Source organism: Sus scrofa, chromosome 7 (assembly GCF_000003025.6).
Source record: "Sus scrofa isolate TJ Tabasco breed Duroc chromosome 7, Sscrofa11.1, whole genome shotgun sequence".
In the NCBI taxonomy this organism is placed as follows: domain Eukaryota; kingdom Metazoa; phylum Chordata; class Mammalia; order Artiodactyla; family Suidae; genus Sus; species Sus scrofa.
Genome location: NC_010449.5, coordinates 5,209,461 through 5,237,124, shown reverse-complemented (window position 1 = coordinate 5,237,124; position 27,664 = coordinate 5,209,461). Strand labels below are relative to the sequence as shown.

The window sequence follows — 27,664 nt, the reverse complement described above, 5'->3', positions numbered from 1 at the left end:
TCTGGGCGGAGCGGCCACAGCTTGGGTTTGGGGAGGCGCGGGGGTCCCGCAGGATGTACCCGAGCGGTCCCGGAAAGTGCTGGAGGTCCGACAGGCAAGTTCTCCGGGGCGCGAACCCACGCGCTCCGCGGGGTCCCGGCCGGGCGCCCCGGACGCGCGCGGACCCACCTCCGCGGGGAGCGGGCGCGCGCCCGGCGGGGCGGGGCGGGGGCGGGGCCTCAAGGGCGGGGGGCGGGGCGTGGGGCGGGAGGCGGCGGCGGGCAGCGCGGAGGGGACCGGCTGCCGCGGCGAGAGCGCGCCCAGCCCGCCGTGATGCCCGCGTGCCCCGGACGCCTCCTCCCGCCGCGGCCCCGGGCCCTGGCCCCCGCCGCGCCGCCGCTGCCGCTGCTGCTGCTGGTGCTGCTGCTGGGAGCCGGCGGCGGCGGCGGCGGCGGGCACTGGGGCGTCCGGGCCCAGGAGCCGGGGGCGGCGGCGGCCGGGCCCCCGGCGGCCGAGGGCGAGGACGGGCAGGACCCGCACGCCAAGCACCTGTACACGGCCGACATGTTCACGCACGGCATCCAGAGCGCCGCGCACTTCGTCATGTTCTTCGCGCCCTGGTAACTGGCCGCGCCGCCCGCCTGGGGCTCCGCGGGCGCGGGGCGGGCCGGGGCCGGGCTCTGGGCGCGCGGGGGGCGCGGGCCGCGGCCCGGGGGAGCTGGGCGGGGGGCTCGGCGGGCTCCGGGGGGTCCGGGCCGGGAGCAGGGGGCCGCGGGGGCCGGTGCGAGTCGGGCGCTCGCGGCTGACGTGGCGCCAGGCGGTCGGGGCGGAGCGGGAGGGGGCGGGCCGCGGGGGCCGAGCCGGAAAAGGCCGTCCCTCCGGCTCCCGACGCCCCCTCCCCGACCCCGGAACGAGGCAGGGGGAGGGAGGGACGTCGCCCCTCGGGGCCGCTGAGAATCCGGCACCCGCCGGTCCCCTGTGCCCCGGCGCCCAACTTCCGCGCGGTGCTGCCCGGACCTGGGGGCCGCGCGCCGCTACCGAGGGTTCGGCTTGGACCCTTGGACTCGCCGAAGGGCAGGTCCCCGGCCCGCCCGAGGGTTTAACTGAAACACGGGGACTCAGGAACTCGTGATTTCCCATTTTGTGGCACAGAGGGTTCCTGCGCTCCCCCGGGAGGCGGCGAGCAGTTCCGATTCTGGGGTCCCTCCGCGGTTCCGGGTGCGTGGGGAACTGTGCTCTCGGTGAGAGGAGCCACTGACTCGGGACTCAAGGCTGACTTCTGGCCCCTGCTCCCCTGTGCTCTCTTGAGGCCTGGTCGTCTGCAAAGTCACCGCGTTGAACAGAGGTCCCTCCTGCCGTGGTTCCTGGGTGGGGGCTTTGGTTGGGCCTCAGTGCCAACCACAGAGACCCCTGCCCTGGGAGTTGTCCTCAGAAGCACTCCCTGCCGTTCACAGGATCACAGGGGCCTTCCCCCGGGGGGCCTAGATGCCCAGTGTAGGGGGTCCTCACTGGCAGAGCAGATGGCCAGGCTGCAGAATTTGGCCTTCTTCCCCAGGGCAGACGAGGCTCCTTGAGATTTGGGAAGGGGATGGGATGGAGAAGGTGCCCAAGGAAAACGTCCTGTTCAGAAAATGTGCTGAAAAGTTGGAGGAAACTTTTTCTCCCTGTATTCAGATTATTCAGTTAAATCAGCACTTTTGCTCAGGGTCTCTGTCATTTATTAACAATGTGTCCATGGGATACATCCTTATTTCAAGTTCCCTCCAACCGACTTGAATTTTTAGAACTACCCCTGGTTTGGAAAACACTTTGTAACATAAAATAATCAATCGTGCTAGTTACTTTGTGAAGGTGTATTTATTCTCAGAGTAGCTATTCCAGTTAAACTGCTTCATTGGAGGTTGTGGCCCAGCAGAAAGGAACCGGCCTAGTATCCATGAGGGTTTGATCCCTGGTGTCACTCAGTGGGTTAAGGATCCAGTGTTGCTGTGGCTGTGGTGTAGGCTGGCAGCTGCAGCTCCGATTTGACCCCTAGCCTGGGAACGTTCGTTCATGTGCTGCAGGTGTGGCCCTAAAAAGAAAACCAGACAAAAAACTGCTTAATTAGTAGCCGTCCTTAATTAGAAGCCTACTTATGTGGAATAAATCTGTCCATAGATTCTTTTCCCCCCTTTATCTTTAAAAGAAAACTGCCATGCAGACATAGTAGGCCCATGCGGTGCCAATGGGCTTTTAATTGTGGAGTCTCTATAATACTCACCAGGTTGCATAAGGGAGAGGACTGGATACATTCCTGTTTCACTGTGTGCAGTTTATAGATTTTTAGGTGGATGCTCCCAGAAAAAGAAACTTTTAAAGTTTATATTTGCTTGCTCCTTAACAGTCTACTAAGGAAGTACTTAAACAGAGGCATGTGAGTTCCCGCAACGACATTTAAAAGTGCGACTTTAAGAGGAGATGGGAGCTCTCATGGAATACATTGGGGGCTGCCCCTGCTCTCCTTCCATCTCATCTCAGGAATGTTGGGAGCCCGCAGGTGATTTGGGGGCAGGAGCACCCTGTGAACAAAACATTGATCTGTGTGTGTTTGCTCTGAACCTGGCCGAGGTAGGGTTGCTCTACTGCTGTCAGTTTTGTGCCAACATCAGGCCATAGCTTCTCTGTGGCCAGTTTCTGGATCCCACTGAATCTGGTGACACTGAGGTCAAGGTTGGGGCCGCCTCCTTGAAAGGACGAGGTGGTGGTGCAGCTGCTGTCTCAGAGGTTTGTACTGTAGCCCCAAGGGTCCAAAACCAGATGTGCCAACTGCACGGCACCTGTGGCTCCATCACTAAGAAATTGCCCAGCACTTAGTACATGCCAGGCACCTGCTAGACAGTGGGGATGCAGTTGTAGAAAGGTCAGTGCTTGCTTGCTTGTACCACATAGGCTTAAACAGCATGCTGGTTTTTCCCTCACCATTACCTTCCAGAAAAGAGGGAATCGTGTTGTACGTGAATCTTTACAAAACAGGATTCTCTTCACTGGCCAAGAACGTACTGCTCAGGGAAGACAGGTTATAGCACGAAGCGCATTCCTCCAGTGCTGCTTCAGATGTTTCCAGGTGAGGTCACCTGTCAGAAAAGAGGCAAGGAGACTTTTTTCTCCTTTTTTTTTCCTTTGGCCACACCTGTGGCGTAGGGATCGAATCCGAGCAACAGCTGCTACCTACGCTGCAGCAGTGACAATGCCGGATCCTTAACCCACTGTGCCAGGCCAGGAATTGAACCCGAGCCACTGCAGAGATGCCAGTTCCTTAATCTGCTGTGCCACAGTGGGAACTCTGAGGCCAGAAGGATTTTTAAGACTAATTTCTATTGTGCACTTACTTTGAGGATGAACTCAATTACAAAGTTGGGTGTTATTCAGACTTGGGGTTGCTGGGGCAGGGGGACTGGGAGGTTCGGCTTAGGAGATGCCAAACTTTGCATTTGGAGTGGATACGCGGTGGGGTCTTCCTGTAGCCCAGGGAACTATATCCTACAGTCACTTGCGATGGAACATGATGGAAGATAATGTTTGAAAAAGAATTGTATATATATATGTACATTGTGACTGGGTCTCTTTGCTGAAATTGACAACATTGTAAGTCAACTATAATAAAAGAACAATAAAACCAAAAAAAAAAAATTCCCATGAAAAGCTGGGTATTCTTACAACACTTTTAAAAGTAAGACAGCAAGTAGTTACATTTTAGATGTCATGACTACACACTTAGCAGGTGAATGAAAAGAAAAACCCAAAAACGTAAGCACCCACATGCCATAATGCTATGTGACTATACTTGAAGCTTGAGATCAAGTGTAATTCACATATGGTGTGCTGTGGCCAGCTGTCAGAGCAGGTGGTCAACTGTGTGACTCAAAAAGTAGCTTTAGTGACAGGAAAGATGCCGATGCCGTCAGAAAATGTGACAGGTAGAAGCAGTCATTCTAAGTTAATGTATTATTTTAAATGACAGGTGATTTAAAAATATTTGTGTAGAGTTAAATACATACAGTGAATATTGTGGGCATACATGCTGGCATATTTAATCTAGAAGTTGGAAGTGACCTCACGCTTTTTTCAAAGGTTCTCACTGGAGGAAAGGCAGAATGGGTTGCCTTGCCCTTGAGGAGTCTCGGTTCTGTACCAGGGGTGACCTGACTGTAAAGGAGCTATGGGCATAGCTGCTGCCCCAGGGGGGAGGGGCGAGGGAACTTTCCAGAAGAGGGGGACAAGAGCGTGGATCCCAGAGAGCCTGGGGTCGGCGGCGACTTCCTGGAGGAAGTGACGCCCAAACTAAGGAGCAGGAATCAGCCAGGTGGGTTTAGGGAGGGAGTGTCAGAGAGGGGGCGCTGATGCCCGGGCCATGCTGTGGCCCTTCGGGGAGGCCGAGGCCGGGGGTGGGTGGGGGGTTCGAGTTCATGCGAGCCCTGTGCTGGGGCTCTCCGGAGCGGGGACGCGGGGGAGCCGGGTTTCGCGGTCCCTGTGAGCTGTGCCCTCTCTGCATGTTGGTCACCGTCACCTCGTTGCAGGTGCGGACACTGCCAGCGGCTGCAGCCCACCTGGAACGACCTGGGAGACAAGTACAACAGCATGGAGGACGCCAGGGTCTACGTGGCCAAGGTGGACTGCACGGCCCACTCGGAGCTGTGCTCCGCCCAGGGCGTGCGCGGGTACCCCACGTAAGTGCCCCGGCGGCCGGCACCCCGCATCCTCCGCCCCCGCCAGCTGCCTGCGGCCGAAGGAAGTCCCCCTCCAACTCTTGGCTGCTGCTTGGCGGGTCGGCAGGGGAGGGGGGGATGCTGACTTCAAGCAGTCCGTCCCTGTTGTCAGAGGAGGGTTGTGTTTACACTGTGTCCCTGGTAGGTGCGCTTCTGTGCTTTGTGCGGGAAAAGCCTTTATTTTTTATTTGATTTATTAATTTTTTTAGGTCCATACCCGCGTCATATGGGGGTTCGCAGGCTAGGGGTCCAATCGGAGCTACAGCTGCCAGCCACAGCCACACCAGATCCGAGCCACGTCTGCGACCTACACCACAGCTCACGGCAACACCGGGTCCTTAACCCACTGAGCGAGGCCAGGGACCAAACCCACAACCTCATGGTTCCTAGTCGGATTCACGTCTGCTTCCCCACGACAGGAACTCCTGTTTGGGAAAAGCCTTTAATTCATCAGTTGGGTTTTCCTGTTTATAAAAGAATGTGTCTGCGAGACAAAAATGACATTCTCTGTGCGGTCCCATCACATGTGCTGTTGACATGTGCATTTACACATTGAACACCGACTCTGTCATGAATTTTAGTCCGAATCCTTAGCTACTTTATGAATTCTTAAGCCTTCTTCCTAGAGTCGTTTCCCACGTGACCAGAACCACGGCTGTTTCTGTCGGAAAGTACAGCTGTTCTGACAAGTGGTACTGCCCACCTCCTTGACAGCTCACATAGTTTTTGGGGAGTTCCTGTTGTGGCTCAGCGGGTTACAAACCCACCTAGTAACCATGAGGATACAGATTCGATCCCTGGCCTCGCTCAGTGGCACCGTTGTCGTGAGCTGTGGTGTAGGTCACAGACGCAGCTCGGATCCCGCGTTGCTGTGACTGTGGTGTAGGCCAGCAGCTGTAGCTCTGATTTGACCACTAACCTGGGAACCTCCAAATGCCATGGGTGCGGCTCTAAAAAGACAAAAAACAAAACCAAAAACACCCCAACAGCAAATAAAGGAAAAGCCACATGGTGGTTTGGCATCAGCAGAGGGGTCTGGGGTGCACTTGGTCCCTGAGCCCCGTGGTCCCTTCACCTCCACCGACAGTGAGATGGAAGCCGGAGGCCCCCACGAGGGAAGTGGTTCTCTTCCTCGGCTGTGTGAACTCAGCAAGGATCTCGGACTTGGGCAGGTTGGGAAGATGTTTCAATCCAACAGCAGGAAGAGAATCACAGAGTTAGTTTAGCTTTGCTCAGTGCACATCAAGTTAGAAAAAAAATCACAGGGTAGGTTTGACTGCATTTTAACTTCAGCAAAGAAGTGGGGAATGGGTTCAGCAGTGCCTGGTCCTTTCTGACGTTTGGAGGGTCCATTCATGTCCCTTCTGATGTTTGGAGGGTCCATTCATTTCCATCCCGAAGCACTTTGGTGGGGGAGGCACTGGGAAGTGGGGGGGGGTCAGGTGAAGAAGCACAGGAAGCCTCCCCCAGGCCTGTGTGGGCAAAGCACACCCTGCCAGGGCTGCTCAGGTGGCAGGTGCAGTGTAGCCCCGGTGGGGAGCGCAGGTGTGGGAGCCGCTTGACATGTTAAACTTGACAAAGGAGCAGTTGAACTCCTTGACAAATTGAGTTAGACTGTGGCTTTTTGTCACAATTATAAAGCTCTAAGCCACTAGGAAGGAGACCTAAGTTCTTCACTGGAGACACATCACGGCTGTCCCCAGCCCATCACGGGCTGTGAGCTTCTGGGGAAGGCCAGGAAGCCTGTTTTCATCTGAAAGCCTTCTGCAGGTGTTGGTTTTCTCACTTGGTATGAAACTTCATTTTAAGACCTCTGTGGGGTTAGCTATTCACACTTACAGTTCTGATTCTGCGTGTCTTTTTTGTTTGTTTTCCTTTCCTTTACAGCCGCACCTGCAGCACATAGAAGTTCCTGGGCTGTAGGGGTCAAGTCAGAGCTACAGGTGCGGCCTCCACCACAGGCACAGCCACTCTGGGGATCTGAGCTGTATCTGCAACCTTCACCGAAGCTGCGGCAATACCAGATCCTCAACCCATGGGTCAAAGCCAGGGATCGAACCCACATCAGGGGGTCCATGTCAGGTTCTTAACCTGGTGAGGCACAAGGGGAGCTCCCGATTTCTGCATCTCTTAACCTTCATTCAGATGCTGCACATTGGGCGGCTGCTAACGAAATCCACCCATGTGCCGAGAAGCGTTCAGGATGTTTTAGATGAGTAGGCTTGCCCCAAACTGCTAGTCTGTGTTTCTTTTTTTTCTGTCCGTAGCCGCATTGCCCCCTCCTTCCTCGACACCTTCTATTAATTCTAGCAGGAGAAGGATTATCTCGCTCCCTCCTCCCATTCTGTGACTTCTCCTAGTGAGTTTTATGTAGAGCACGTTGTCCCAGCTCCCGTGGAGTGACACCTGGTTGAACACTCATCTCGGCCTCGGGTGATGTCTTTGGTCCCCACGAAAGGCAGGGCTCTGTGTGCCACTTGCAGAAACTTTCAGAGGCCAGGATATGCGGGAAAAAGAAAGATTCCGGAGTTCCCATCGTGGCTCAGTGGTTAATGAACCTGACAAGCATCCACAAGGTTGCGGGTTCCATCCCTGGCCTTGCTCAGTGGGTTAAGGATCTGGCGTTGCCGTGGCTGTGGTGGAGGCCGGCAGCTGTAGCTCTGATTCGATCCCTAGCCTGGGAACCTACATGTGCCGCTAGTGCGGCCCTAAAAAGCAAAAAAAAAAAAAAAAAAGATTTCTTTTCTGGGGCAAGTAATGGAGCATATCAGGCAATGTCAAGGTTGTCCTAAGAGCTGGACACGAGCTCTCACAGGACCTGCGTGTTCATACTTTGGGAGGGTCAACTAGCTGACAGGGTAGCCTGCAAGTACATTTATTGCAGAACAATAGTATTTCTGCTCCAGTTTTAGATTTTTTGGTGAAAGACGCAGAACAGAAAACCTCCTGGTGAAGCCAAGGAAGGTAACTGGGACCAGGCGAAGACAGCGGAGGCTCCCACCCCCCAGCACCTGCGAGCTTGGGGTTCGGCTCACGGCCTTAGGCCTGGCCTCTTCACCGTGGGGTTTTGTTTTCTTCTTTCTTGAATCACATGAGAAACTTTTAAAAGTTCATGCTTAGGTGACTTCGTTATCTCCGAGAACCTTCTTTTTCTTTCCCCAGTGTCATCAGAGTGGCAGGTACGCGCAGGCCATTTCACTAAGTGAATAACTGGCTCCCTGATAGAGGGCACTCTGCTCAGAGAGGTTGGCAGCACGTTAACCTCTGCCCTTCTAATCCTCTGTGGTTCTTTCAGTTTGAAGCTTTTCAAGCCTGGCCAAGAAGCTGTGAAGTACCAGGGTCCCCGGGACTTCAAAACGCTGGAAAACTGGATGCTGCAGACGCTGGATGAGGCGCCCCCGGTGAGTGCACAGAAGGCTACCCTCTTCTCTTTCTTCCTGCGTTTTTGGGAAAGTAAAGAGGCCAGTTCAGGTGAAAAATTAAGCCAGCCATCCTAAAGCAACTTTTAACTTTAAAAAAAAATTTTTTTCTTATGATAGCTGCTTTACAGCGTTGTGCCAGTTTCTGCTGTACCGCAGAGTGACCCATTCTTTGTCTAACTCTTTACCCTGAGAACTCGTTGCTGTTGTAATTGAAGAGTCCCTTCTTTCTCATTTGTTTTTTCTTGTGGTAAAATACACACACTATAAAATTTACCTTCTCAGCTCTTACTAACTGTGCAGTTCAGGAGGGAAACACACTCATGAGGCTGTGCAGCTGTCACCACCTTCCATCCACAGAAACCTCGTCTTCCCACCTGAAACCTTGTCCCCATTAAATACGGGCTCCCCCTCCCCCAGCCCCGGCACCTGCCACGCTATTTCCTGTCCCTATGAATTTGACTACTCTAAGGACCATGTGTAAATGGGGAGAGATTCACTTGTTAAATCTTCTTATTATAGAAACGTTCAAATGGGCACAAAAGTAGGAAGACGAGTGGGTGCATGATGGAGGGGTGACGGGCCAGAGGGAGGGTGGGTGCAGGTGCCCATCCCCCAGCCTCGACTGTGACTTCCATTCTACTGGCCTTCCTGTGTCATCCCCGCCTCCCCACCCCCTGTTTTTGGCTGCAGAGTCAGTCCTTGTGGAGTGTCACTTGTGAATATTTCAGAATTCATCTCACAGATAAGCACTTACTACTTTTTTTATGTAAATTAATTTTTTTTTATAATTTTTTAATTTTCCCACTGTACAGCAAGGGGGTCAGGTTATCCTTACATGTATACATTACAATTACATTTTTTTCCCCACCCTTTGTTCTGTTGCAACATGAGTATCTAGACAAAGTTCTCAATGCTATTCAGCAGGATCTCCTTGTAAATCTATTCTAAGTTGTGTCTGATAAGCCCAAGCTCCCGATCCCTCCCACTCCCTCCCCCTCCCATCAGGCAGCCACAAGTCTCTTCTCCAAGTCCATGATTTTCTTTTCTGAGGAGAAGTTCTTTTGTGCTGGATATTAGATTCCAGTTATAAGTGATATCATATGGTATTTGTCTTTGTCTTTCTGGCTCATTTCACTCAGTATGAGATTCTCTAGTTCCATCCATGTGGCTGCAAATGGCATTATGTCATTCTTTTTTGTGGCTGAGTAGTATTCCATTGTGTATATATACCACACCTTCCGAATCCAATCATCTGTCGATGGACATTTGGGTTGTTTCCATGTCCTGGCTATTGTGAATAGTGCTGCAATGAACATGCGGGTGCATGTGTCTCTTTTAAGTAGAGTTTTGTCCGGATAGATGCCCAAGAGTGGGATTGCGGGGTCATATGGAAGTTCTATGTAGAGATTTCTAAGGTATCTCCAAACTGTTCTTCATAGTGGCTGTACCAGTTTACATTCCCACCAGCAGTGCAGGAGGGTTCCCTTTTCTCCACAGCCCCTCCAGCACTTGGTATTTGTGGATTTATTAATGATGGCCATGAGGTGGTATCTCATGGTAGTTTTGATTTGCATTTCTCTTATAATCAGCGATGTTGAGCATTTTTTCATGTGTTTGTTGGCCATCTGTATATCTTCTTTGGAGAAATGTCTTTTCAGGTCTTTTGCCCATTTTTCCATTGATTGATTGGTTTTTTTGCTGTTGGGTTGTATAAGTTGTCTATATATTCTAGAGATTAAGCCCTTGTCGGTTGCATTATTTGAAACTGTTTTCTCCCATTCTGTAAGTTGTCTTTTTGTTTTCTTTTTGGTTTCCTTTGCTGTGCAAAAGCTTTTCAGTTTGATGAGGTCCCATGGGTTTATTTTTGCTCTAATTTCTATTGCTTTGGGAGACTGACCTGAGAAAATATTCCTGAGGTTGATGTCCGAGAGTGTTTTGCCTATGTTCTCTTCTAGGAGTTTGATGGTGTCCTGTCGTATATTTAAGTCTTTCAGCCATTTTGAGTTTATTTTTGTGCATGGTGTGAGGGTGTGTTCTAGTTTCCTTGCTTTGCATGCAGCTGTCCAGGTTTCCCAGCAATGCTTGCTGAATAGACTCTCTTTTTCCCATTTTATGTTCTTGCCTCCCTTGTCAAAGATTAATTGACCATAGGTGTCAGGGTTTATTTCCAGGTTCTCTATTCTGTTCCATTGGTCTATCTGTCTGTTTTGATACCAGTACCACACTGTTTTGATGACTGTGGCTTTGTAGTATTTCTTGAAGTCTGGGAGAGTTATGCCTCCTGCTTGGTTTTTGTTTCTTAGGATTGCTTTGGTGATTCTGGGTCTTTTGTTGTTCCATATAAATGTTTGGATTGTTTGTACTTTTTTTTTTTTTTTTTTTTTTCTGTTTTGCTTTTTAGGGCTGCACCTGCAGGATATGGAAGTTCCCAGGCTAGGGGTTGAATCGGAGCTGCAGCCGCCGGCCTGTACCACAGCCCCAGCAATGCCAGATCCGAGCTGCACCTGTGACCTATGCTGCAGCTTTCGGCAACACCCTAACCCACTGAGCGAGGCCAGGGGTCCAGCCCATGTCCTCATGGATACTAGTCAGGTTCTTAACCTGCTAAGCCACAACAGGACCTCTCAGCACTTCATCACCCTTTAACATACCCTCTGTGCCCCTCTCACATGGAATTCGGTGCCCTCAGATTCCTCAGCACCAGCCATGGACTCGGGGCTGTCTGGGGCCAGGGCCAGCCTCCGCCAGGGCATCCCTGCCAGGCTGGTGGAAAGACTTTTCCTCCCTAGGACCTCGGCCACCACCTGCCAGGGCTGCCAGCTCATCCTCGCACCCACCGGCCACACCCATAGGGCAAATCTTTCCTTTTCTCCTCATCCCTCAGCCCCCGGTCCTAACTGGCTTTGGACACAGTTCAGTACCCTAGAGCTCTCTGTGCCTGAAGTCCCCTCCTCTAAGGATGATGTCAGGAAATTGTGGCAACTGTGATTTCTGAGATAATTTTTAAAGACACAGCTGTGTGTAGAGGGTTACTTTGCTTCCTCGGGAATTTACAACCCTCCCCCTTGCCAGCTGACGTCAGGAGCCTTAGTTTTGCTGTACATCGTTGTGATCGGGAGCCCTTGGTGCGGCGTCCCTCTGCGCGCCGTGCTTGTGGACGAGTGCAGAGGCCCTGCTGGACTGTGGCAGGAACAGAAACATGGCCAGGGTTCCCCTGCTGCCTTCTCTGACTGGCAGGTTGTCTGCGCCACTGGCCCCATCCAGGGGTCTTTGGGGCGGGGGCGGGGGGGGGGGGAACTCTGCTGCTGGTGTCATCTTCCAGGGCGTCTGTGTGGTCCCGCAGCTCCCCCCATCCCCCACCTCAAGTGAATTCTGTGTGGAGGCCACAGCTAATCAGAAACCCAGATGCTTCCCAGGTGTTGCTTGACCTCACAGTTTAAAAAGTCTAGAATCATAGTCTTAGTCAGTAATCTGAATAAGTGTTGATCAGAGTCGTAGCTAATTTTAGGTGACGGGGGAAACCACAGGCCTCCCCGAGAGGAGATTTGCATCTTTGTCAGGGCGTGAGAGCTGCCCCGGCAGGTGCACCTTTCATACAGACTTCAACTTATTTCCTCTGTGGAAATGTTCTCAGAGGGGAGAAAGCCACTGTATTTATTTTTTTTTCTATTTTTTTTTTTTTTTTTGCTTTTTGCTTTTTGCTTTTTAGGGCCACCCCTGCAGCATATGGAGGTTTCCAGGCGAGGGGTCTGATCGGAGCTCTTGCTGCCCGCCTGTACCACAGCCACAGCAACGCCGGATCTGAGCCGTATCTGCAACCTACACCACATCTCGCAGCACTGCTGGATCTTTAGCCCACTGAGCGAGGCCAGGGGTCGAACCACAACCTCACGGTTCCTAGCTGGATTCGTTTCCGCTGTGCCATGATGGGAAGTCCAGTATCATCTTTATATTGATCGTGTTTTATATTGTGGATTTGCCCTATTTCAGCTCTTCTCTATCATTGGAGATTTAGGTTATTTATAATTTTTCTGTCATCAGAAATGCTTTAGAGAACATGTTTATCTTTCTCAAGGACATTTTTTTTCCTTCTTTGGAGTGATTCTTAGAATGTATTCCCAGACGTAAGATTGCTAGGGAAAAAGATCAGCAGACCACTTTCCCGGCTCTTGGAGAACAGTGCCCGATTGTTTTCCCAAGTCTCTGTAAGCTCAGGCGAGCGGGGTGAGGGGGACCTCTCTGGTGATACCTGTGGGTTCTGTGGCACTGTCCCCCTGCCACAGGGCACGAAGTGCTCTCCGGGCGTCGTAAATGAACATTTAATGCCCGTCCCTTTGACCGTCTTGGAAAGGGTGGCAGGAAGTGCTCTCTTTCCTTCGGCTGCACTCGCTGTTCGGCCAGCCATCAACTCTCGAGGGCATCTTTTCGAGTTGATGCTTGGCCCTTTGAACGTTCTGTCGGGTCAGCAGCAGAAAAGGAAACTTCTCGCAGCTCTGTGATTACAACCCTGCACAGCTTTGAGCCGTCTGCATTTTTAAAGCTGTGCATGACTGCGCTTGGATATCCTTTTTAAGAGAAATTTCGGCCACCAGATGGAAACTGAGTCCTCCAGGCACCCCCCCACCCCCGGCTCCAGCCCGGTGGTGCCCTAGTGAGCTCTGCCCCAGCCCCGGCCGTGTGGCCTGAAAAACGGAGACGTTTCCAATCGTATTGGGGTGGTGGTGACTCCTTCACTGTCACACTGCTGTCTGCTCAGGTACTGCCAGAAACGCCTTTTAAAAAGCCCCTTCTTGGGAGTTCCCGTCGTGGCTCAGTGGTTAACAAAGAACATGAGGTTGCAGGTTCGATCCCTGCCCTTGCTCAGTGGGTTAAGGATCCGGCGTTGCTCTGAGCTGTGGTGTAGGTCACCGACATGGTTCGGATCCCGTGTTGCTGTGGCTGTGGTGTAGGCTGGCGGCTACAGCTCTGATTAGACTCCTAGCCTGGGAACCTCCATATGCCATAGGAGCGGCCCTAGAAAAAGCAAAGTCAAAAAAACCCTTCTTGTCCCTTCACGGCCCGTTTCTGTCCCAAACTTAGTCCCGTGACATGTTCCTTCTTAAAAGGGTGGCCCACGCCTGCCCTGAGGCCTGCTCTTTGTGGCCTTGCATCCGTATCCGTATCCGCCTGACTTTCCCTCCCCCTCCCCTTTCTCATCAGCCCTCAGACTCGTGCCTTCCTGCCCGGTTTTGCTGACCGTTTGTGCACAGAGTGCCAGGCCGGGCCCCTGTCCCCCGACAGTTCCCTCTTCTGTCTGGTGCGCTGTCTTTGCTGCCCCTTCCGTCTCTATTCCACGTGGAGCCCCAGAGACCAGGACAGGTGCCCATTGGGAGTGGCCACTCGTCGTTTGGTTGGCTTCGGGGACCACAAAGGACCCGAAGGTCATGGTGTGGGGACGGCTGTCACCCGGCTGCCCCGGAGCGTCCCTCCCTGAGCGTTTGCTGCGGGTGAGGCTGGCGAGGGGCTTCTTGCCCTGACAAGGTCCATTCCTGCTGGACCCCCCCCCCCAACACAGCAGCGTCCCACAGAGGTTCGAGGCAGCCAGGTGCTGGACTAGAGCCATAGAAGGTTCCAGGTCAAAGCCTGGGGCTCCCCTGCGTCGTCACACACAGACCTGGTGACTCTTCCCCGTTTCTTCCCACCAGACCTCAGAGCCAGAAGCGGAGCCGCCTCGAGCCCCCGAGCTCAAGCAGGGGCTGTACGAGCTCTCGGCCAGCAACTTTGAGCTGCATGTGGCGCAAGGTAGGCGGGCGGCCCAGCGGGGGGCCTCTGGCCCTGGTTCCTCTTGTCCAGCCCATTAGCATCCGGGTCCAGTGTCCTTCTTCTCAGAACCAATTTCTCCTGTAGTCTCTGTCCTTATAGAAATGCCAGTTTCTCTTTTTCCTTCTTCTTTTTTTTTAAATTTTTTTAATGGCCATGGCATGCAGCGCCTGGCTGTGGGATCTCAGTTCCCAGAGCAGGGATCGAACCCGGGCGGTGGTGGTGAGAGCACCATGGCCTCACCACTCGACCCCCAGGGAACTCCCTAGAATCGCCGGTTTCACTGCTAAGCCGGAGCCTTAGGTGTGGGAAGCTCACTCGTCGCGAGTGTGAGCCCTGACTTCATCTGCCCCCGGCTGGACGGCGCCCCGTGGGTAAGAAGGTGTTGGCTGTGTTGGCGGTAATTGTGTGCTTGGTGACCTGAGGCGGAAACCCGGGTTTCTCTCCCCGGTTTAAACCTGAACGGCGTGGGGCGGTTACAGCATGAGAGTCAGAGGGGGCGTTCTTGACACTTTACCTCGTTTTCGATACCACAGCTCATTTTTTGGAAAGCGTCTCCCACGTATCAGAGCGACCTGGGTGTAATTTCTAACCCCGAGAACGTCTGAGTCCTTCCCTCGCGCGTTGGGGGGCCTTGGCTCAGGCGTGAAGGGCCCAGAAGCCCGTCCCGCCGCCTTGCCCGCTCCGGGGGGACTGCTCCCGGGACTGGGGGGGAGACGCTGTTGGCAGGGCTTCACGTCGGGTCTGGCCTCGGGACCTCACGCCTGCTGGGAGCTGAAACCTCCCCCTTAAGGTCTGAAATCGCGCGTTGCGAGGCCCTCAGCCCTTGTCTGTTGCTAGTTGAAGGGTCTTCGTTCCCTGGTCCCGCTGCTCGGCAGTGGAATTCAGGGGTTCTCCCCTCCGGGGGTTCACTTTGCTTAGAGCCCGGTGGGGGCTCGCTGCAGGGTGTGCTGCGAAAACACCCAGTTAGAGACCCTGCCTGAAAGCCCAGCCCCGTCCCGCCCTCTGCAAGTCACCTGAGGGGCCGTGGCCCAACACGTGGCCTCGTGCTGCTGGTGAGGGAGACGTGGTCCCCTGCCCTGACGGCTCCCCCGATTGTCCAGTAGGTCCTGGACCTCCTGCCTCCCGTCACAGGGCACAGCAGGCACACAGCTGTCTGCAGAGACACAGTTTCAGCCTTGCCCATCAGTGCCAATGTCTGCTGTTCCACATTTTAATTTTATTTGTTTGAAAATGGAAGTGCAGTTGATTTACAGGATTGATTTTGAAGGACGTTTTTCCCCATTTCCCTCCGAGGCGACATTGCTGCGGTGACAAGATGCCGCCATGAGCATTGCCATGGCAAGGTCTGACTCTGAGCGTGACGTCAGCACCCGTTGCTTAGTGCTCTCCTTGGCCACCGCTTGATGTCGGTTTGGTCTGGTTTGGTCTCAGCCTCTCTGGCCCTGGAATCTTCAAAAGTAGAGCAGCCAAGATCAAAGGCTTCCGTGTCTAAATCATGGCATTGTGATTCTTCTAGTCGAGGGCTTCTTCTAGCCGAGGGAGGGGTATTCAGGTGTTTCAAAGCTTCTATTTTATTGTGCAATAAAACACAGACACAGGAAACAAATGTAGGCTGTAGTGGATTGTTTCAAGGTAGTCACCCTGTAACCTCGGTCTGGCTCAAGACATAAAACTGCCAGCTTGCTGTGCCTTGCCCTCCCCCCCCCCCCCCCCCGTCCCCAGGAGGCCCCAGCCCCCCTTCCGCCCCCAGGAGGCCCTGCCCTGACTTGGGGGAAACCACCAGTGGCTTTCTTTTGGGTTTTATCACCTGGGCATCTTCTTTAGCACAGTAGTTTAGATTGGTCTTTTTTTTTTTTTAATGTCTCTCTTTATGTCTCTCTTAGTCTATGTATTCCCTCAACTTCCCTTTTTCTTCCTTGTCTGCTCTTTGCCGAGCTCATTGATGGTCTGCCCTGTACGGTCCCCCAGGCGGGGACCTGCCAGGCTGTAGCCCCGTGGCGTGGAAGCCGGTTCCCCTGTACACGCCTCCTGGGTGCCTCTGTTCCCTGGGACCTGCCCGCTGGATCTAGGGATGCTCTCACTTTCTGCGTCACTTTTTTTTGGGGGGGGGGGGCGCGGGTGGGGAAGGTGAGCAGGACGACTTGAGAGCCGCAAAGTCCCGGCGGCGTGAGCAGCCGCATCCGTCGCTGCCCGGGATCCACAAGGCACTGGGCGTCCGGTGCTGCTTCGTAGGTCGGGCACCCCTTCCTCTGGTTTTATCCAGAGCCACTCGGCCGTCCCGCAGAGCCGTTCGCAGGCAAAGACACGCTGAGGGCTGGATTCTTCGTTTTATCGCCCATTTTCCAAGTGATGAGTGGGTGTGACAAAGGAGCTTTTGTGAAGGCTACTCCTGAACTCATAGATTTAGACGTTTTCGGTGGGGAGTCCCTCTGGCCCCGTTGGAGGGCTCCCCCTGAGCAGGGCGTTTTGCGGGAGGGCGGAGGCCAGCTGCTTCCAGCCGCTCTCCAGCGGGCACCTGTGAGTCACCGCCTGCCCTCCTCTCTGCCCTCCTCCCCCCGAAGGAGACCACTTTATCAAGTTCTTCGCCCCGTGGTGTGGTCACTGCAAAGCTCTGGCTCCGACCTGGGAGCAGCTGGCTCTGGGCCTTGAACATTCCGCCACTGTCAAGATTGGCAAGGTAAGCGAAAGCCCTGATTAGACCCAAAATAGACGGCCTTTGGCTGCGTTCATCCGCCGAGTAGCCCATTATTCATTCTGTGTGCAGAGTCGCAGCCCTGATTTATTCATTCCATTTAGTGTGCCACTTGATAATTCATTTCACCTCCGCAGATGGCAGCCCGGTTTCGAGTGTGCTGGCTTTTCCACAGCCTAGAGATAAAATATGGCTTTGGCTCCTTTGTTTATTTGGAAGCAGGGGCCAGTTTGGAACTGGCAGCCCCGGAGCCCTTTCTGCAGAGATAGGGGGCAGAGCCTTTGAGAATGTTCGCTGGACGCGCTTGGAGGCTCTCCACGTTTGATCTCACCCGGGAGCCCTTGCCTCGAGGCCCCTCGGCTCCAGACTCCTACAGGCTCTCCCTGCTGCCCGCAGTCTTGCCTGCCTCACGAAGGGAAGCCTGAGAGCCGGGTTTTCTGGAAATAGCCAGCATGGCTTCTGGGTCTCCAGGCATGTTTAACCTCACCATCCTCCGGCACCTCCTGGCCCCCTGCCTGGAGCGCTTTTATAAAAACCTCGTCTCCTCCTCGGCCAGCGGGCTGATGTATATGCTCAACTCCCGCTCTGTGTCCGGGGTCTGTAGCTGAGCAGGATGATCTGCCCGGCGCCCTGAGCTGGCCCAAGGCGGGAACTTGGCATCCAGGCCCACGGGGCTGGCCAGTCGGAACAGCTGCTCCTCGCCTCAGTCTCCCTCTTGGCAAAACCAGGATGAGCTCTCACCGCGTGGCGGTCACGAGGATGACCGTGAAACACCGGGCACGCCGCTGGGCAGGGGGCAGAGGCCTCAGAAACCGTCCTCATTGTCGTCAGATGAAGTTCTCACTGTCACCTGTTAGACGCACTGAACTTGACATCTGTATTGTCATCGTCGTCTTTTTTTTTTTTTAGGGCTACATCTGCAGCATATGGTAAGTTCTCAGGCTAGGATTCGAATCAGAGCTGCAGCTGCTGGTCTGCATCACAGCCAGAGCAATGCCAGATCCGAGCCAAGTCTGTGATCTACACCATAGCTCACGGCAATGCTGGATCCTTAACCCACTGAGCCAGGCCAGGGATCGAGCCTGCATCCTCACAGGTACCAGTCAGGTTCATTCCTGCTGAGCCACAATGGGAACTCCTGTTTTTATCTTTATCGTAGACCAAGTACTTCTATTGAAAATTGACTTCTAGCTTCTTCTTGATTCTAAAACTCTGAATTTGAACCTGAGACGCGTCTAAGCTGGCTTTGTGCCTGGCCTGGGTCTCTGTTCCCGACAGCTGGGCGCTTCCCCCTGCATATGTCAGGCGAGGCTCCTTTTCTCCGCTGCTCACTCAGGATAAAGTCTTGATGCCTAAAAACTGGCATTTTTAAGTGCATTAAAATGAGTCACGTCTCTAAAGCCAATCCCGTCATCCGCCCCTGGACTCAGGTGTATTTGGGGGTTGCTTTTAGGAAAAGTCTCTCCAAAAGCTGCAGCTTGCCGGCAGAGATGCTACACATGGAGTTTGAGAAGTTTTCTATGTTTGACAAGGTCCCGAGTGTCCAGCCATCCACTTCTCAGGAAGGCTTGGGGGCCTGACGGCCGTGAATCTTATTCCAGGTGGACTGCACGCAGCACTACGAACTCTGTTCTGGAAACCAGGTCCGAGGGTACCCGACTCTGCTCTGGTTCCGAGACGGTAAAAAGGTACGTCCTCCTCTCTCTATTTTGAGACAAAACGTGTGTCTTGAACACCGTGGGCTCAGGGTCGAGCAGCTGCTGGGGCGCTGGCGTCCAGGGACGCACATCGCGGAACTGGAGTGCCCGTCCCTGTGAGATTCGGGTGGTTGAGAAAGACTTCCGGCGCTGGACTCTCCGGAAACACGTGCTGGCTCAGGTTATCTCCAGAATAAGCCGAACCGACAGTGCTGGGGTAGCTGTGCTGATGACAAGCTTTGGGAGGGGTCAAGCCTGGTGTTTGGGCAGGCTCTCACCCCCGGGTCCCCGGCCAATGGGCGGCGCCCAGACCTCTGTGTCCCTGCGCTCTGCAGGAGGAAGGAAGGAGCCAGAACATCCTTGCCCGGGGCCACAGTTCAGTTTATAATCTGTACTTTGCATTTAAATGTGAGCACAGGCCCTGCAGAGGCCACATGCCCATACAAAGGCGCCTGATGGGGGCGGGTGTCTGGCGGGCCAGGGGTTGCAGGTGCAGCCCTGAGGCGCGTGCCCGTGTCTCGCGCAGGTGGATCAGTACAAGGGGAAGCGGGACCTGGACTCGCTGAGGGAGTACGTGCAGGCCCAGCTGCAGAGCGCGGGGCCGGGCACCCCCGAGACCGCCCAGCCCTCGGAGGCCCCGGCGCCGGCCACCGAGCCCGCGGCCGAGCAGGTGAGTGCCTGGCGCGGCCAGCCTGGCCGGGAATGGCCTCAGGTGACCGCGTGGGGACAGCACAGAGAAATCTGTGTGGTTGGCTGGGGCGGCTGTTCAACTTGAAACACGGGCTTCAGCTGCTTTTAGGGGCTCGTGGGGTGGACGGGAGCAAGCATCCCTTTAAAGGACCCGAAGTAGGTGTGAGACGGGGCAGCTGGGGGTAATCGGGGTCAGAGCTTCTGGCCACTTCTTCCCTTGGGTTCAGCGGTCACACACTCGAAGGTGTTTGCGGTGGCCGCTTGGCGGCTTCCGCCTGCTGGGCTGTTTGCATCTCGAGCAGCGGCTGCAGTCAGGGTGGGAAAGGCCTCGAAGGAGCAGCAGCAGGGGGGCCTGTGCGCTGCAGAGACTCGGAGGGTGCTTTGCGTCTCTGACTCGGCCAGGTGTCTCCTTTGTCCATTCAGAGTGTAAGGTTTTTGGTTGTTGCATTTATCAAGCCCTTGGCCACCAGGAAGCAAAACCCAGTAAGATCGTTTTCTGCCTGGGAAGGGTGGCAGGTCTGGTGGGGGTGGCAGATGGGAACACACACGCGCAGGTGTCATAGGGGCTGCGACAGAGGTGGGGGTCGATGGGTCAAGACGTGTCACCGAACGGCTGCTGAGAGCGGCGGCGGCGGGGGGCCTGTGTGTGGAGGTCACCCGTGGCCCAGCCGGCCAGGCCAGCAGCGGGTGTGGATGGGGTGAGGGGAGGCCCGGGGAGCCGGGTGGTGGGGGTCTCATCAGCCAGCCCAGGGTCTTACACTTCATCCGTGTTTCTAGGAGCCGGCGGGGGGGTGGGGGGTTCGAGCACATTCAAATTTTAAGGAGCTGATAGCGGTGTGTAAGAAGGGGTGGGGGGCTCTGGAGGCGAAGGATATTGAGACCCCACTAAGGCTGTGACAGTGGAGACGGAGGCAGGGGACATAGTGTGGGGAGCCCAAGTCCATGGAGCGCAGTTGCGGGGGGGAGGCGCAGGGGGCGGGGGCTTCGGCACATCCGGTAGGCAATGGACCAGGCCCAAGGGGAGGCCCAGAGGGCAGGAGGAGGGGCTCCCATCATCAGGAGTCAGTTGTCAGGCAGGGGTGGGTGCAGGTGGCTACAGTTAGGTGAGTCTAGAGCTAAGGCAGGTTGTCTACACTAGGTTCACGTGTCTGTTGAGGCCTTGGGTGAAAATGAGATGATTCAGGGGGCGTCAAGGTGGTTTCCTGATCCCAGGAACACAGTGCTGGACTCTCCGAGCCAAGAGCCGTAAGGCCTGCTTATCAGCCTGGTTCCAAAACAGCGGCCTCATGTTGCTGCTTGAGTTCACCTGACTGCCCTCTGCTATGGATCAGGTTCTCACCCCGGGTGCGGGGCCAGCCCCAGACCCGCCACCCCCCAGCATGCACGCACACACACACACATACCCACACACCCACCCAGTAGTGCTGAAGAGAGGGTGACTCGCTGAGCCACCCCGCCCTGAGGCCCGTGGTTTGGAAAATCCAACAGCCACCTGCCCTGTGCTCCCAGGGTGGGGCCGTGATGGGCCCCCTCCCCCCGCAGCCCAGCCCTCCGTGGGACTCTCGTGGGTCTGACATTGCACGGGTGTTAGTTACAAGTTGAAGTTTGGTGTAAGAGGTAAACGTGCGACAGTGCTATTCTGGACCGCGTGTCCGGGGCGTGTGTGTCACGGCGGTTACAAAGGGCCTCCACGTTGCGTCTAATCATGACCTATGATGGTTTCACCAAACAGAACAGTTTCTATCTGTAACAAGGTTTTCCACCATCAAGTGGGTCTTTCGCCGAGTGTGGCCTCATGTTTCTGGAGGTAGCATCTGCGACGGGCGCTCGGCGCACGTGGCCGCCCAGGCATGGACACCCTGCCTGGTGCCGGACTCGAGCGGGGCGGCTCCGGTCCCTTTAGCCGTGTGAGAAGTCATCTGTGTTCTTGCTCTCATGAGAGGGTCACAGATCCGCTTTTGGAGAAACAGGTGCAATTCTGTAGAGAGCCGTCAGCATAGAGCCGCCTTGGAGCAGACAGCTCTGGGGCTCCTCAGCCCTAGTCTCCACCCAGAGTTCAGATGAGCAGTTTTCACACTTGGTTTGAACTGACAAAGGGAAAGACGGCTGTTCTCTGTAAAGCACCTTCGTGGCCTCTGCGTGTGCACCTAAGAAGCTGTTACACAGAGACCAGCTTAGCAGTTTGTGGTGTGAGTGAGAGAGTCGGTGAGAGGAGCAGCGGGTATAGGCTTTCGGAGGCCAGTTCAGCAGCTGCTTGGACTCTGGTCTGTATTCGAGGGGTGGGCTCAGGCAGAGCCCAGCCAGAGCCCTGGAGACAGCGGCTGCCCCTGAACACACTGGGCTGGTCGCGGGCAGAACGCTGGACACGTCCCACCACCTGCTCGCAGCATCGCCTGGGTTGGGGACCATGGGACCTGTGATCCGTCTCTGTCTTTTGGTGGCACGGGTGACGTGCTGTGCATGTGGCTTTGGAGCACGCAGAGCTTTTTAAAAGATGCCCCATTTGTCCGTCCGCAATCCCAGAGCACGGTCCCGTCCACTCTGCGTGGTGTGATTGAATTGTGGCTTCTCCCTCCCCCGAAGGGCGCCGTGTTGGCACTGACGGAAGACAACTTCGATGACACGGTAGCGGAAGGCGTGACCTTCATCAAGTTCTACGCCCCCTGGTGAGTGGCTGGTGGCGTCGAACCTCCTTGGTCCTCCTGCACCGAAGTCGCATCCTCCAGACCCCGGGGCTGGGCGGTCGCACCTTTGCGTGCACGTCCGTTGCAGGAGAACGGGCAGTGTTGCCGTCGTGCTGCTGTATGCAGACGGGTTCAGGTTTGGGGGTGTTCGGACGCCGTTACGGGGAACGAGGTTAGCGTCCAGTGCTGCTTTGGAGAGAACATACAGACGGAGGCATGTCACGGCTGTGCGGGACCCGCACTGCTGCGGTATCGGGGCGCTTTTCCGAGTAGGTTGCTCTTTGGGTTAAATGCACCGCGAGCTTTGCTGCTCCGTCTCCCTGGATGATCTCAAAAGACCTGGTAGAGCTCGGCTGTCAGAGCCAGTCAGTAGGTCAGTTAGCTGGCCTTCTGGCCCCACGGCCCTCGGGGCCCAGCGTAGAGCGGGGTGGCCCGCAGCTGAGACCAGGGGGCACCTGCACGAGGTGGGAAGATGCAGGCTCCAGGGTGGACCGGGAACCACCGGGAAATCCTTTGAACGCCACTTCTCAGCTGAAAAAAATGGAAAGAGCTCTTTGTCCTCACAAGTGAAGCAACCTGTTTGGAAAACCAGAGTTGAGGAGAGTGTTACGTCGTCTTTATTTTTTTTGCTTTCTAGGGCTGCACTTGCGGCATAGGGCGGTTCCCAGGCTAGGGGTCCAATCGGAGCTGGAGCTGCCGGCCTGCACCAGAGCCACAGCCGCACAGGATCTGAGCTGCATCTGCAGCCTACACCCCAGCTCACGGCAACACCAGATCCTCAACCCACTGAGCAAGGCCAGGGATTGAACCTGAAAGCATCATGGTTCCTCGTCGGATTCGTTTCCACTGCGCCCCAGAGGAAAGTGTTAGGTCTTGAACAACGAAGGTCACGTCATTGCTGCCCTTCAGTTTCTTTCATGCCACGTGTTCGTGAGAAACAGTCCATGCAGAACTGGAAAGCTAATGAGCAGGTGACTTGTAGGAGTTACGCAGTGTTTCTTCTAGAAACACTAGTAAACGATGCCTTGAAAACTATGGCGTGCTTTCTGTTTAAAAACCACTAAAGCTGAATAGGTCAAGTCCAAGGACAGAAGGACCCCTGGCACCAAAGGGGGGCGGGTGGAAGCAGGGTTTGAACAGAGCTTGGTAGGGGCCACAGCGCTCACGCCACATCCCCAAGTGCCCGGGCAGCTTTGAAGTTGTTTTGAGCGTGTGAGGCCATAATCCATCAAGTCTTTGTGGCATTCAAGTGAGCCGCGACGGGAACACCTGCCCCCACGTTCAAGTTCTATAGTCTTTCAGTTACCCACATGTTTCCTGGAAGTCCTAAGTTTAATCTAGTCAGGTTTGGGCAGCTTTTATCTGTTTGTTTCTTTTGGCTTTTTAGGGCTGTATCTGCGGCACATGGAGCTTCCCAGACTAGGGGTTGAATTGGAGCTGCAGCTGCCCACCTACCCCACAGCCATGTCAGGTCTGAGCCACATCTGCAACCTACACCACAGCTCGTGGCAACGCTGGATCCTTAACCCACTGTGCAAGGTCAGGGATCGAACCTGCATCCTCATGGTTGGTTACCAGTCGGGTTCGTGACCCTGAGCCACAACAGGAACGCCTCCAATGATTTTTTACAAAACTGTGCTTCCTGTTCCTCTCCTTCTGCTCGTGCTGTGTTCAAAATCCAGTTTGCCCGCAGTGCCTCGTATCATGGAAATGGCCTCAAAAGCTGAACCTGTGCTCAGACCCGCTTGTTGCTGTCGGGTTGTCCGGAAGTCTGCTTTGGACCGGGTTGGACTTCTCTGGGATGGGGCGAGGGGGGCATCCGTGGGAGGCGCTGCCGTCTTCGACGCTTCTAGGCCATCGTTGACTGCCCTCTATGGAAGAAGCAAGGCCTGGTCGCGAAACGAGGGTGAGTGAGCGCGACCCAGGACCCCCACAGAGCTGTCGCTGTTCTGTCCCCAGGTGTGGTCACTGTAAGAACCTGGCCCCCATCTGGGAGCAGCTCTCCAGAAAGGAATTCCCGGGCCTGGCGGGCGTCAAGATCGCCGAGGTGGACTGCACTGCCGAGCGGGATCTTTGCAGCAAGTACTCGGTGGGTCCGCGTGGGTGGACACACTCCTGGGGTCCCTGCTGGGGCGGCTCCCTGGGAACCTGTGCCCTGGGGGCGTTGGATGGACTCCCCCGGGGTAACGCGCCCTGCCCTCATTCTCTCAACCAAGCAGTTGCTGTGTCCTTTTGAGATTCTGGGGTTTTTTTCTCCTGGAAAAATCTGAAAAGCCAGAGAGCTGCTTGCTCCAAGGAAAAGCTTTCTTGGAGGTCCTCCGTGGGTGGGCGATTCGGCGTGAGGGTTGTGGGCCAGCCGGGCCTAAGGCGGGGCGGTGGCTGAGACTGAGCTCGAGGCCAGCGCGCCACCTTCTCGGCCACTCTCACTGGCTGACCAGTCCGCGGGCTCGTAGCCTTCATCCTAAGCAGCCGGTGGCTTGTTTTTCACACACAGGCCACCTTCCCTAAGTGCAGCTCCACACACAGGGAGCACTGGATCCGACGCTTCCTCCTGAGAGGGCCAGGCTGGGGCTTGGCTGGTTTATGTAACTGTTGCCTTCTTTCCAAGCCATCTGCACCGACTAACAGCCTAGAAGATCTGCAGTTTTTTTTTTTTTTTTTTTCCCCTCTTTTTATGTTGTTTTCTTAAGATGCTTTTGAGGCCTCTGGAGTTAAAAGATGTAGCAGTACTTATTAGAAGATACCAGTCTTTTTTATTTTTAGGATACCAGTCTTTTTTTTTTTTTTTGGTGCTTAACATTTTAAGAGAAGAGCAGTGAGTTACAGCTGAACGTGTGTCCTCGAGGCCCATGCTCGGTGTGGTCCCCAGGAGGCCTGGCCGTCACCAGGAGCTCGTGAGGAATGCAGAGTTTCAGGCCCTCTGCACCTGCCCCAGCTCCCTGGACGACCACATGCACATGAAGGGCTGAGACCCTCCACTTTGGGGTGAAGTCTCTCCTTTAGGAGAATCTTTTTTTAAAAATTTTGGCTACACCCACAGCATGTGCAAGTTCCCAGGCCAGGGATGGAACTGGCATCACAGCAGTGACCAGAGCTGCTGCAATAACAATGCTGAATCCTTGACCCGCTGCACCACAAGGGAACTCCTGTTGAGGCTCATCTTTTTGTCTTTTGTCTTTTTAAGGCCACACCTGCGGCATATGGAGGTTCCCAGGCTAGGGGTCCAATCGGAGCTATAGCCGCCGGCCTACACCAGAGCCATAGCAATGCTAGGCATCGATCCTGTGTCCTCATGGATACTGATATGGGTTCGTCAACCACTGAGCCACGATGGGAGCTCCTTGTTCAGGCAGATCTCGAAGGTAGTTTTGAACGGAAGGCGACTGCGACCCCCGAGGCTCTGGACGGTCTGTGCCTTTTGAAGATGGAACCGCAGACATTGCTGGCATCCTTCTCGCGCCTTTTCTGCTTTTATTTAAGAAGCGCTTTGTGTGAGAAGATTTGGGCCACTGGTTTTCAGGCTGTCTTTTCCCTTAAAGGTACGCGGCTATCCCACGCTGTTGCTTTTCCGGGGAGGCAAGAAAGTCGGCGAGCACAGTGGAGGCCGAGACCTGGACTCCTTGCACCGCTTTGTTCTGCGCCAGGCGAAGGACGAACTGTGAAGCCCGCCGGACGCGCTCCCCCTCGGGCGGACGCTGCCCCTTTGGGGGCGCTGGTGATCCAGAGGCACGCGTGTCCCAGACTCTGCTCTGCCCTCCGTGCGTGCGTTTCAAGCCAACACGCTCTACTCCTCCGTTTCTCTAAGTAAACACGCAACTCGTGATCCCTTTGCAAACCGAATATTTTCAGTGGCGACCCTGACACCCTTCCCCCCCCCGGCCTTCTGGTGGTGAGGTCTGCACGCGCTCCTGAGCCTGAGCCAGACTCTCTCTGGCTCCTGCGTGATGTAGAGGAACGCATCGTCCAAAGCTTAGCTTGTGAGCCACCCCCGAGTTCTGGAAAGGTGGCCTCGGGGCAGCCTTGGCGTTGCGCTGACGGCAGGTCACGGAGGCTGGCCTCTAGCTTCAAGCAGCTTTGAAAACACCATTCCCCCCACCCCCTGCCCCGAGAAGCGGCTTTCCAGCCCGCCTGGAAGTCCGGTTTCTGTTGCTACCTCCCCCGTGCAGCGGGGTGGACGCCGTGGCACGCTCGACCCGTGCCTGAGTGAGACGACACTGGCGCTGTCGTCCCGTGTGCCTGTACTTGACAGATCACTTGTCTCTGCTCCCGGGAGGCGTCTGTCTCCCCCGAGGGAGCGATTTCATTAACAGGAAGCCAGAGTCCACGGGAACTTTTAAGAGTTGCTGTCTCCCCTGGAAACTGTGGAAAGTTCCACACGGCTCGTCCTGCCCGTCCTGTTAACTCCCAGGAAGAGTCTGGTCATCTTGCCCCCTGGGGCGAGAGAAGAGGTGAGCGTGCCCAGGCCTGGGGACCAGGGACCGAGGAAACCCCACAGCCCTGCTAGGGAGCCCGAACCAGGAGAAGCTTCAGCCTCAGCAGTCCTATTTTTCCTTTCTTTCCCATTTCATGGCCGCATTCGTGGCATATGGAAGTTCCCGAGCCAGGGAATCGAATTCGAGCCGTCGCTGCAACCTATGCAGCAATGCTGGATCCTTAAACCCACAGAGCCGGGGATCGAACCCACACCACTGTGGCAACCGGTGCCACTGCAGTCAGAGTCTTAACCCACTGCGCCACAGCAGGAACTCCAGCAGTCCTTTTAGAGGCAGCATCCTCCACTTTGCCTTCAAGGAGGGCAAGCCTTCTGCTGGAGGAAGAGTGGGATTAACTTGACCTCAAGACCAAAGACCGAGGGGGGCAGGGCCACGTCAACCATCCTTAGAATTCGCGCCATCCTGCTTAGGAAGCTTTTCCCCCACCACCCCTGGCAGTCAGCAGCCGTAGGACGAGGCTCCCGTAAGGTACGTACCTGCAGGCCCTCTGCTCTCCGGTCGCTCCCTGTAACGACCCCTCTGTGTCCAGGGCTCCGGAGCCCGCCGCCCACGCTCGGGGATGTCACTGGGCACAAAGCAAGTGGCAGTAAGAGCCTTAGAAATAAGACCACGTCTGCCGTCTGTGGCAGATGACACAGCAGGACTTTGGTCAGCCTCTGCCTTAAAGGAAATCTTTATTAATCATGTATGGTTCACAGATGTTCTTCAAGAAAAAAACAAAACAAAAACCCCAACTTTCTAGAGAACCACAATCCTCATGAGTGGCTTCAGCTTCGCATCATGAGTCTTGTTTTAAAAGAAAAATCAGAGTGGTACAATTTGTTTACACTATGATACTTTCTAAATAAACTCTTTTTTTAAAAAAAAAAAAAGTCTGGTCTTTCCTTACATGTTACAGCAAAACAGATATAAAATAGACAATAAATTATTATAGTTTCTATTTACAAAAAAGCTGTAAGTGCAGTTATAGATCATACATGTATTATTTAATCAGTTTAGTATGAAATCGGTTTCCTAGTACATCATCGTGAAAAAGACACTTGAAAAACATTCTAAGACTGCATCGGGCGGGGTCTTGCTTTCTCCAGGAGAAAACAGTGCCAAGCCCTTCCCGAAGGCTGGGAGCCCTTCCTGAGCTCATCGCCTCAGCTGGTCTCACCCCGAGACCTGGGACCCTGTCGAGTCAAAGGCAAAGAACCAGTTTATGGACACAGATGAGAGCTGACATCCCTGAAGTGACTGTGCTTTTCAAAGAGCTTCCCCCAGAGGAAAGAGGTGCAGACGTGTCACTCAGTTAAAATGATGGCTTTTAAAAGGGCTTCTGGTCCCCAGAGCCTGGCCTCAAAGCGTGGTCCCTCTCCTCTCTGGTTTTGGTCCTAGCAACACAGCAGTGGCGGGGGTCGGGGAGGGATGGAAATGATGGGGCTTAACTGAAACCAGCATGTTTTCACACCGACAAA

General features: G+C 54.8%; 1 protein-coding gene and 1 long non-coding RNA gene across 2 annotated transcripts; both read left to right on the top strand.

Annotated features, from left to right (window-relative positions):
* TXNDC5 (thioredoxin domain containing 5) lies at positions 268 to 26,933 on the top strand. The gene is made up of 10 exons (XM_021100160.1): positions 268 to 599; positions 4,536 to 4,685; positions 8,020 to 8,125; positions 13,831 to 13,927; positions 16,510 to 16,625; positions 18,242 to 18,328; positions 18,864 to 19,007; positions 21,611 to 21,693; positions 23,671 to 23,800; positions 25,251 to 26,933. The coding sequence occupies exons 1-10, from the start codon at positions 313 to 315 to the stop codon at positions 25,371 to 25,373; spliced, it is 1,323 nt and encodes a 440-aa protein (XP_020955819.1). The 5' UTR covers positions 268 to 312; the 3' UTR covers positions 25,374 to 26,933.
* On the top strand, positions 13,934 to 15,554 carry LOC110261772. The gene is made up of 2 exons (XR_002346290.1): positions 13,934 to 14,319; positions 15,242 to 15,554. It is a non-coding gene; the product is annotated as an uncharacterized LOC110261772 (long non-coding RNA).